Source organism: Lactuca virosa, chromosome 2 (assembly GCF_052849685.1).
Source record: "Lactuca virosa cultivar CGN04683 chromosome 2, Lactuca_virosa_CGN04683_v6, whole genome shotgun sequence".
NCBI classification, from domain to species: Eukaryota; Viridiplantae; Streptophyta; class Magnoliopsida; order Asterales; family Asteraceae; genus Lactuca; species Lactuca virosa.
In genome coordinates, this window is record NC_136427.1 from 202,587,846 (window position 1) to 202,598,650 (window position 10,805).

The 10,805-nt window shown below is 35.4% G+C and overlaps 1 protein-coding gene across 1 annotated transcript; it reads left to right on the plus strand.

Annotated features, from left to right (window-relative positions):
- The first annotated feature begins 632 nt into the window (after nucleotides 1–632).
- On the plus strand, nucleotides 633–10,369 carry LOC145158147 (uncharacterized). The gene is made up of 6 exons (XM_079077080.1): nucleotides 633–706; nucleotides 783–974; nucleotides 9,015–9,165; nucleotides 9,235–9,484; nucleotides 9,632–10,116; nucleotides 10,187–10,369. The coding sequence occupies exons 1-6, from the start codon at nucleotides 633–635 to the stop codon at nucleotides 10,367–10,369; spliced, it is 1,335 nt and encodes a 444-aa protein (XP_078933206.1).
- The last annotated feature ends 436 nt before the right edge of the window (nucleotides 10,370–10,805 follow it).

Consider the following 10,805-nt stretch of genomic DNA (forward strand, 5'->3'; position numbering starts at 1 on the left):
TTGACGAAATGTAATTTTGCTTTCCTCCATCATTAACATTTTATTGTTCTTGAATTTTCACATCAGGTTCTATTTCAAGCTTTTGCACATTCAAGATAGATCATGGGGGTTCGTTTACAAATACGGTATCTGGAAGGTCATACATAGATGGGCTTGTGGATCACTTTGGTTTTGTGGACATGGATGTGTTTTCAGTCCACGAGTTAGATGATATGATGGCAGTTTTAGGATACAATGATGGAGGTATAATGTTTTACCATTGCATAATACCAGAGACATACTTGGATAGTGGATTGTTACCCCTTGGCACCGATCAGGAAGTCATTCAGCTGGCAATGTATGTGCTTAATCATAAGGAAATTAATTTGTACATCGAGCATGGAAATACTAGAGTAACTTTAAGTCCCCATTGAAGGTTCGTACTGAGGAAGTTGAAGGGAATCATTCTCTTGAAATGAATAGGGTTAGAATGAAAAGGAAATCAGTTGGGTCATGTAGTAAAAAGTTGGATTTGAATGATTCCACTGATTTGTCAAAGTTGATTGTACCCTATGAACTTGCGATAAAAAAAACACTCAGTTGATCGAGAGAGTGATCCCTTTAGGGGGGGGGGGTACAGTTTGAGGATAACCATGGTAAGAAAGCTGTTGACACAGGGGATGTTCACCAACAAAAAGGGGATGTTGATCCAGTGGATGATTATGAGGTAATGGGGGATGTAGACGCAGAATATGGTGGGGGAAAAATCTACATGATGTTGAGTTTTTTGAGGATGAATACAGTGGAAGTAAGGAAAGTGTTAGTGAGGGTCCTTGGAGTGATGGTAATATGACAGATGATGAGAGTGAGGATGAAGACTTCTTTGTGGATTTAGAAAATATTATAGATGATGTGGATGTTGATATGAAAGAATTTCATATACATGTTGATGAAGATGTTGAGTGGGTTCAAAAAAACCACCAAATAAGCAAGTGGTAGTGGTGTTGACGTTACTAAAGGTGAAGATTTGGAGGTCATAGACCCAGAATCGTTTGAGTCACCTATTGTAGGTGAAGATAACAACAGAGAGATCATGTTGAGAGACATAAGAAATGCAAAAAGTTGTTTTGAGGGTGTAGTTCATCCAAGTGCTTTCACATTAGGACAGAAGTTCAAAACAAAGAAAGATGTGAAAGAATATATTAACAAACATGCAGTAGAAACCAAAAGGGATTTACATTTTGAAAAAATGACAAAACAAGGATTAGGTCAAAGTGTAGAGGAGTGGTCCCAGATATGAGTGGTGGGCCATGGACAAAGTCAAGGACTGGATTCAAGGACAAAACAGTAAATATGAAAGAGGGTAAATGTCCTTGGGTTGTACTAGTGTCTAGACCTAAAGAGACAGATGACTGGGTGGTGAACACCCTAGTTAGTGAACATCGGTGTGTGCAATCAAGAACCATTAATGCTTGCAACTACAAATACATTGCAAAAACATTGCGAAGCAAATTGAGAGTAATCCAACCATTCCAGTCAATGCACTTCAAGAAGATCTCATCCAAAAATTCAAGATGAACATGTCATAAGTCCATAACTATAATTGGTAAGACTTGACCCGACCCGGCATGGTCCATTTGGGTTGCATGGCATCATGCATTTGGATAGACTATAATGAGAGAAATAACACTTAAGGTTGGTTAATATATTATAAGTTCTAATATATTAATAAGGTTATTTAATTAGTATTGATCAAGAATTAATTTGGAATTAATTAAGTGATCAAAAGGAGACTAATTAAATATATGGGTTGATTGTGTAAATCATTCATTCTTATATATGTGGGCTTGTGATCCAAGATTCCTTATGTTGGACTAAGTCCATGGGGTGACCCATGGATACTCCATGGAGGTTAAAATCCATGGAGCATAAGGAATGGGTAAAGTTATGAGTTACATGGTGTAACCCTAATAGCCACCATATAAAAGAATCCCATGGCTCAAGAAATCGTGCACTAATGTGTGAGTGTGAGGGCTAGGCGATTTCAAGGAGTGTTCAAGTTTCTCTCAAGTTATTCCAAGTGTATTTGGTGTTGTGTGAACCATTTGAGGTGTCACACTTGGGGCACTAGGCACTCAAGCTTCATGAAGACATTCTACATCAAAGAGGTATGTATTCTATCTTGTTATATTTATTATTTTGTATGCTAGATTAGGATAATACCTTGGATGTTCATAATTGTATGTATAATAGAGAAAACATAGATCCAAGGTATTTAGGGTTGCATGTACACTTAGGAGTGTTAGAATGCTCATAACCCAACAGTGGTGTCAGAGCCTAGGCTTGTTTTCTTGTTATACTTGCAAAAGTAGCTGAAAAATCGAGTTGGATGCATATATTCGATTGTTTTGGCTGGAATTGGACTAGGAACATTACCCTAAGATGTTTTTGGACTTATAAACTTGTTTTTGATGTGGTAATGTTCATGTTAATCCAATTTCTAAGATAATTGTCATAATTTCAAGATTTGTATTAGTTTGTATGTTCATGCTAATTTCTTGAAGATTGATGATTTGAATTATCTTGTTCTTATGAGGTTCTTAGATTAATAGAAAAGTTGTGTGAAATAGTTGTTTTCAATCCATTTTAATCTAAGAGTTGATTCCAAAGTGTGTTTTTGTAACTTGTCCTCAAGTTATATGAAAAGTCACATTTAAGAATCATAAAACTCATAAAAGTTGGCAAAGGTTACAAAATGAAGAGTCTAGTTCTAGTTAAATGGTTTTATGACTCCATAACTTGTCCTCAAGTTATGGAGGTTCAAGAGTCTCTTCATTAAATTAAAAAGAAAAGTGTAACCTTAATTAGTTCCATAAGTTACAATAAAAAAAGTTATTTTTTTTATTAATTAGTTTAAAGTCTTCCATAACTTGTCCTCAAGTTATGGAACTTGAAGAGTTTTTTTTTAATTAAAACTACTTTAAACTCATAAGTTATGGAATTAATTAGTTTTGAATAGTTTCAAAACTTGCCTTCAAGTTTTGGAATTTGAAAAAGTTTTTACTTATGAATACTTTAATTCAAAGTTAGCCCTTAGAATTTTAAAAGTTAAAATTCAACCCTTATACTTTATAATATTATAAGTTAATAATATTTATATATATGTATAAGAGCAAGTCAGTCTTACCGTTAGTAGGCCTCATTCACGAAGCCGGTCTATAAGGGGGTATAAGGTTACTGCCTATAAAATGGCAGTTTAATGGGTGTCCACTCTCACCCACCGCTTCCTTGACTGGTGGAGGGTCGTTAGTCGAACGGGTAGGACAAGGACTATAATTCTCCCTTCATTAAAAGTATTAATGATAAATACTAAGTAACTAAACACTTATAAATTCCCAATCTTAGTTACTTAGGAAAATGTGAATTTGGTGCTAACCCATGAAATTACACTTTGCACTTTGCTTAAGTCGTTAGTGGAGCGTGTGTGGTTAACCGGCACACTAACCTGGACTTAACAAGGTAAGCAAAGGGTAACTTAATATTTATCATAGTATCGGTGGAGTGTGTGTGGTTAACCGGCACACTGATTAAGGGGTAAATATTAAGGGTACCAAGTATATTTGCATGGTTATTCACACCTTGTTTTGTGATCCTCGGCATCCCAGTCACAAAACCTGAAGGGCACACTCGAGATTGAAACATGCATTTGAACAGTTCAATGAATCTCAAAGATCTAGGACTTTCAAATCCAATTAAAACCTAATAAATTATTTCGTTTTTCATGGTGGAAATTGGTGAATCGTCATTCACCTACCTTCAAATATTTTATAGCTTGGATTATGGCATCCCTCTTCTAAGTTATAAAATAGTTTGTTGGGTCCTAGCCTTAATATTTCATATTGGGTGTCATATTAAGGACTTTAAATCAACTATCTTGAATATCTCCCAAAAAGATGTCTGGTCTAGACATTTATGATCTTCCCAAATCTCTTGAAACAAGCTTTCCTAAATGAAGATGATGTCCCATGGGTATCATACTTCTTTCACCTCCTCCAATTATTATCCCTAACCCACAAGTTCCTAAAAAGTTTATGGTCACTCAAGCCCTATTGGCAAGGCAATGTCTAGGTGTGATCACATCTTGGAGATGTAGTCACATATTGACAAGCCGGGAGAGTTGAGTGTCAAAGTCTTGAGAAAGTTGGTGGCTCAACTACTTTCTAAGTCACATAGTGAGTTCTTTTGGGAATCATATGAAACAGACTAAGACAAGACCCTTAATGATCTTATCTATTTGCTAAGATCAACTTCCTAAAACGCTATGGACATTGACAATGATGACATTGGATATCCAGTAAAGCTCTATCTTCCCAATGGAAAGGGATCGACCATAGTCAACTCGGTTGACCCAATGGTAAAGAGAGAGGCGAAGTCTAAGATAGTCCCATTATCAAGGGTCCATAGGTAACTATTGCCAAAGGAAGGGGCATTGGTTACGAAGCTGCCAAATTTACCTAAGGATGTTAAAGTCAATAAGTTTGGCTCTACTTCAGGTAAAGTCCATTGTCTAACTCTATTAAGTACATGCTGATTCTGATCGCGAAGATGGATTTCAATCGCATGGTTCGGTGATCAGAATTTTGGGCTATTACTTAAGAGTTATGATATTTATATTGCTTAGGAATAGATAACAACAAGGTTTTCATATGGATTGTAAGGATAAGTTTTTCCGCAAAATTTTAAAATAAAAGAAAAAGGTTTTGATTTTATTTATTTTAAGTATCCTTACAATGGCATTTGTGAAAAGTTGTTGCTTATAAGATTCCATTGATAGCAATATTGGAAAAATGGATTTGATTCTTTCGGTTGTGGTAGTGTCTAATATTACCAAATAAGGAAAGATTCTCATCACCCAAGGTTCAATTGGACCGAAACTTGGAATCATACAAGTTGTATAGTATGATGAATGAGAACTTTCAGCTTGGAAAATTAAGACTAATTCCTTATGTGAATAAGGAAAGGACTAAGGGATCGAGTACACATTCTTGTGCACTGGTCAAGTCCACCACAAAAGATCAAGAAGACTATTCGTCATGATTTACTTAAGTTCAGTAAATATGGTTATACTTATAAGTTTAAGTATAAGTCTGTAGCATTGGAGAAGTTTCAATGTGAGACAGAACGAATAAGAAGAATCAAAGTATGGCAGAAAGATAAAAGTTTCTCAAATCTGAAAAGATGGGAGAGTACTTTAGTATCATGTTTATGATCATCTTAATGATTAAGATACCATATCACAATTGGTCCTCTAAAGTCATCTTAGTGCATTCTTATGACTAAGAAGAGGAGTCATGAATTGTTGAAATGGTTAAATCAAAAAGATGAGTCATACTTCGTTCCAAAACAATTCTTAGAGTCATACTCCAAGATTGTAACTTGAGTGACATATCTTAAAGAAAGGTTTAAAACACTTGTCAAATGTAAGAGTAAAAGTGTCCTACTCTTGTACATTTGAAATTGGTAAGTTGTGATGTTTTGGATAAAACAAAGACCAACTAAGGCCAATTGTGTGAAGTGTTTGTCTTGATAAAGAATCCGCACTATCTCTTGAATATTTGGCAAGATAGTCTTATATGTCAAGAGGACAGTGGGAGTCTTAAAGATCCTAAAAAGAATTTCAAGAACTAATCAAGAATAAAACCTGAGGTTCTTCACTAGCACACGACTTGAGGTTTATAACCTATCATGTTGACATATTCTGTGCCCATTCCAGTTAAAGTTGGCTTTGCATAGGAGTTCTGAAAGTTCTCAATTGGTTGCATAACAACTTGGAAGCAATGGCAGGCCCTGTACTGCCAGGTGGCAAGAAGTTAAGATTGCATAAGTTCAGTCCATATGAGTTTGGATTTGTCATTATCCTTGTCTTGTGACTATGGTTTTGACGATTCAGATGGATAAGAACACATACACCATAAAATCTAAGGGTCATAAGGTTTCTCTCCGATTCATGAAAATGATGGTGATGAAACACTTCCACCAAGTAGATTTGAAGCAGATGGCAAAAGGTCTAAACAATTGAGACTATGATTACGACATCCCTTTTCATAGTTCTGAAATTGTTTAGACACACATGCATGCTATCTAAGGAAAGGTGTATGATTTTGATAAAGTTTTATCAAAGCATCTCGTATCAGAAATCTAAACTTTGGTAAGGAAGTCAATAAAGTATTGATTTCTAGAAGTCCAGCTGATTTCTGAGTACATGTCAAAGCTAGTGGGAGCATAAGTGTTATGCTAATAATCATCATGTTAGTGGAAGCATGATAATTATGACAAAGGTTGCAAGTTAGCAATGTTAATTATAGAAAACAAAAGTTTCAATTCGTGAGGCTGCAGGGGTTGAAAAAGTTGTTTTGCTATAATTAAGGGAGAGGAAATTATACTTCATTTCAATTCTAAAAGCTTAGATTGAGATTTTAATCGTATTTAATCAAGGATATATATATGAATTTCATGTTGGAATGGCTCAACATAAGGAAATTCTATATATGGGTCCATTATTTGCGTTCTAAAATTCATTATGATTACGGCCTCCCTTTTCATAATCTGAATTTTGAGAACTTGGCAAACTGAAATGGAAATATTATAGCAAAAGACTGGTTTAGTCTTTATGTGAGACATCATGAATCGTGTCCCATATGCTTCGGATATAGGATCGATTACATGTGCTATATTCATCCTTTCTAAAATTTTCCAAATGCCTGGGGCATTATGAAGGGAAAAGGTCTAGAATTGGATATGACTAAAATGATTAAGAAATTGTCGATGACAATCTAAGGTTTACCAAAGATTGGTTGCTCAAGGACAGTTGGAAGTATAATGTTAATTCTGGAAGGACCATATTGACATTCTGTAAGGAGGCAACTCTTGTTCAGAAGTGATAGTCAAAATGGAATATAGAAATGTTTCAAAGTTAGAAATTATTCAATCTGTGTAAGATTAGGAAACTTAATGAAAGAAGGATGTTTCCAAGGAGCTGATCTCCTTTGGAATGCTCTGTAATGATTGTTGTCAAGTCTTTCTGACTTCGTGCATAATCATTAAGAGGATCAATGCATATAAGTTTAGAATCTAACAGATTTCAGTAAATGGCATGAATTTGGAATTCTTGCATTTGCAGTAAGGATTTGGGACTGTGAAAAGAGGATCATTGGAGTGACGTTCAATTGATCTATTTTACAAAGTAAAGATCATAGACAAACATAGTATGCATACTTGGTGTATGGCATGACTAGTGTTTAGAAAACATAGTGTACATGCTTGGAGCATGTGACAACTATTGTTTTAAATTCAAGTATAAAGTTGATAAAACCGAAACAATGAATAATGAGTAATCAGTATGGTGATAAATAAAAGTGTTTATTTATATTCATAGGGTTTGATACCATATTTGATTCATTTATTCTTGTGTTTCACTTTGCATGTTTTGACTTCCAGAATAACTAAGTCGCTCTTCCTGAATGATTAAGTTATTCAAACCATCCACAGTCGGTCATATGTTGGAAGTAGATATGAATCAAGACTGTCATGGGTTGGTTTGTAGAGGTCCAAGTTGGTGGACAAAAGTGGTGCTACAACACTCATGAATGCTCATAAGTTCTGAGTATTGGATTCAACCCGCGCTCATTTGAATCACTTCATGGATTTTATCACGAGTGATCATGAGACGATAATATCTTATATTCTTCAAACCTAGAGATATGAGTTGTTACTATGAGTTGGTTATACATTGATTGCACGAAAACGCATTGGTAACTCGATGTTATAAAACGTGCCTTTGTGTATGATTCAACAAGTAGTAGAACAAGCCATATGAGTCGAAGTTTATCCATTCCTTTTACCTTCGGGATAAAAGCGATATCTGTGGGCCCCTCGATGATTTAAAGATGATACATGTGAGTGCTTGGCCAAGCCAGGACTGATTTGATTTGTTCAATCAGTCAGTCATCATGAATCGGAAATCGGGAAACAACAAATGGACAGAGAGAATGATTGATAATCCATGTCTCAGTCCATATGATATCTAGAATGGAGGAATATATGATCCCTTATCTAATGGACAAGTCATTGACAAAGGTCAGAGTTCATCGACAAGGTCAGAGTTCGACAGAAGCTTTTGAGAGCTACGATTGCTGATCGGTTCCTGAAGTCATACGCAATAATAGTTTTAGACTTATCCAAGTGGGAGACTGTTGGATTAATGTCTAAGTCCATAACTATAATTGGTAAGACTTGACCCGACCCGGCATGGTCCATTTGGGTTGCATGGCATCATGCATTTGGATAGACTATAATGAGAGAAATAACACTTAAGGTTGGTTAATATATTATAAGTTCTAATATATTAATAAGGTTATTTAATTAGTATTGATCAAGAATTAATTTGGAATTAATTAAGTGATCAAAAGGAGACTAATTAAATATATGGGTTGATTGTGTAAATCATTCATTCTTATATATGTGGGCTTGTGATCCAAGATTCCTTATGTTGGACTAAGTCCATGGGGTGACCCATGGATACTCCATGGAGGTTAAAATCGATGGAGCATAAGGAATGGGTAAAGTTATGAGTTACATGGTGTAACCCTAATAGCCACCATATAAAAGAATCCCATGGCTCAAGAAATCGTGCACTAATGTGTGAGTGTGAGGGCTAGGCGATTTCAAGGAGTGTTCAAGTTTCTCTCAAGTTATTCCAAGTGTATTTGGTGTTGTGTGAACCATTTGAGGTGTCACACTTGGGGCACTAGGCACTCAAGCTTCATGAAGACATTCTACATCAAAGAGGTATGTATTTTATCTTGTTATATTTATTATTTTGTATGCTAGATTAGGATAATACCTTGGATGTTCATAATTGTATGTATAATAGAGAAAACATAGATCCAAGGTATTTAGGGTTGCATGTACACTTAGGAGGGTTAGAATGCTCATAACCCAACACCCTATCCTGGTCAAATTTTGAATGCCGTAAGGGTAGATTCCAATAATGGGATATATCCTCTTGCATATGCTCTTGTTGAGAATGAAACCACAAATTCATGGACATGGTTTTTGGAACAACTTGGTGATGATCTGGAACTTTATGCTAATTCAAACTTCACTTTCATCTCAGATAGGCAGAAGGTACATATACTTTAATTTAATTTTATATTGTTGTTATTTAGTCAATTAAGTATTGAAATATTTATATAGGGTATCATTCCTGCAATTGCCAAACTTTTCCCTCAAGTTGAGCATAGGTTCTGTCTGAGGCATATTTATGAAAATATGAAAAGACAGTGGAAGGATAAAGAGCTCAAAGATTTGGTGTGGGCATATGCAACTGCTACTACTGTAAGGCATTTTGAGAAATCATTAGAAGAGCTAAAGAAATTCAAAGCTGAAGCTCATGATTGGCTGATACAGATTCCTCCAGCTCATTGCACAAGATCTCATTTCTCAGGTTAGCACTTCATATTTCAATTATGTTAACATTTACTTGTCATTGTTAGGATTTGTTCTCATTTTGTATTATATGACTAAATTGGGAGGGCATATACTAACATCTTGTTGAATAACCTGTGTGAGGTTCTGAATGGAAAAATACAAGGTGGTAGGGATAAACCTATCATTTATTGCTTGGAGTATATTAGAGAGTATTTGATGAAGAGAATTTGCAATGTCAAAAGAGAGATTGATAGATGTCATGGTCCTCTCACACCAAATGCCACTAGTCTTCTTGAACAAATGAAAAGACAAGCACAAAAGCACAGGTGTATTTTCAATGGGGTTAAAACTCAAGTCACTACTCATTGGGGTGATCAGTTTATTGTGAATTTGGATGAAAAAACATGCACATGTAGACATTGGGAAATTACAGGCATGTTATGCTCACATGCAATAAGTGCAATATGGGACAAGATTAAACATGAAGCAAAGAATGTTCCTGAGTTGGAGCATTGGGTCCACCCATGCTACTGGCTAGTTACATGGGCAGAAGTGTACAAACACAAAATTGAACCTACAAATGGTAGATTGATGCGGCCAAAATCACAATGCCCAACCAAATTGCTTCCACCCAAACATGTTGTTCAGGTATGTCTTCATATATCAATATAACTGCAGTTTCTGAAGAACAACAATTTAATCTTATGTACATTTGTAGGTGGGTAGGCCCATAAAGAAAAGGAAGAGGGCATATGATGAACATGCTACACAGGGGCATAAACTGTCCAAGAAGTGGACCACTGTCACATGTGGAAAGTGCAACAACAAAGGGCATAATTCAAGAACTTGTAAAGGTCAAGGTGGCCCTAATGACAAAAGAACTGAAGAAACAGGAGGATAGAAGTGAGGATGTGGGTGTTGTTGAGAACCATTAGGTCTTTTGATGTAATTTGCACTTTACTTTTATGGTTATGTTAACACCTATGTTTATGTACCAAACAATACTTACTTTGGGCTCCTTATTTTGTATGGTCATGCATGTTGATCTTGAATCATTATACACATAAGTAAACTATGAAACAATGTCAACTGTTGTTGTGATATACAATAGCATTTTTGTTATATTGTTGTTCTTGTCAAGTAGTATTTGTGATATTCAAAGTTTATGGTCATGCATGTTGAATTGGTGTTCTTGTCAAATAATATTTGATTACACAAAGCCATGACACAATAACCTTGTTCTGAAATTAAACCATTTGATTACACAAAAACTATAAGATTAAGACTACATTAACCAGAACATATTTTCCTGCAGTCAAACTCAAAACAGACACAAA

What these genes read in the sequence shown, in the direction of transcription:
- LOC145158147 (XM_079077080.1), top strand. Translation starts at nt 633, where the DNA reads ATGGTAAGAAAGCTGTTGACACAGGGGATGTTCACCAACAAAAAGGGG. An exon ending in ATCCAGTGGATGATTATGAG is followed by an intron (nt 707 to 782) that starts GTAATGGGGGAT and finishes GGATGAATACAG; the next exon opens with TGGAAGTAAGGAAAGTGTTA. An exon ending in CACCCAAACATGTTGTTCAG is followed by an intron (nt 10,117 to 10,186) that starts GTATGTCTTCAT and finishes GTACATTTGTAG; the next exon opens with GTGGGTAGGCCCATAAAGAA.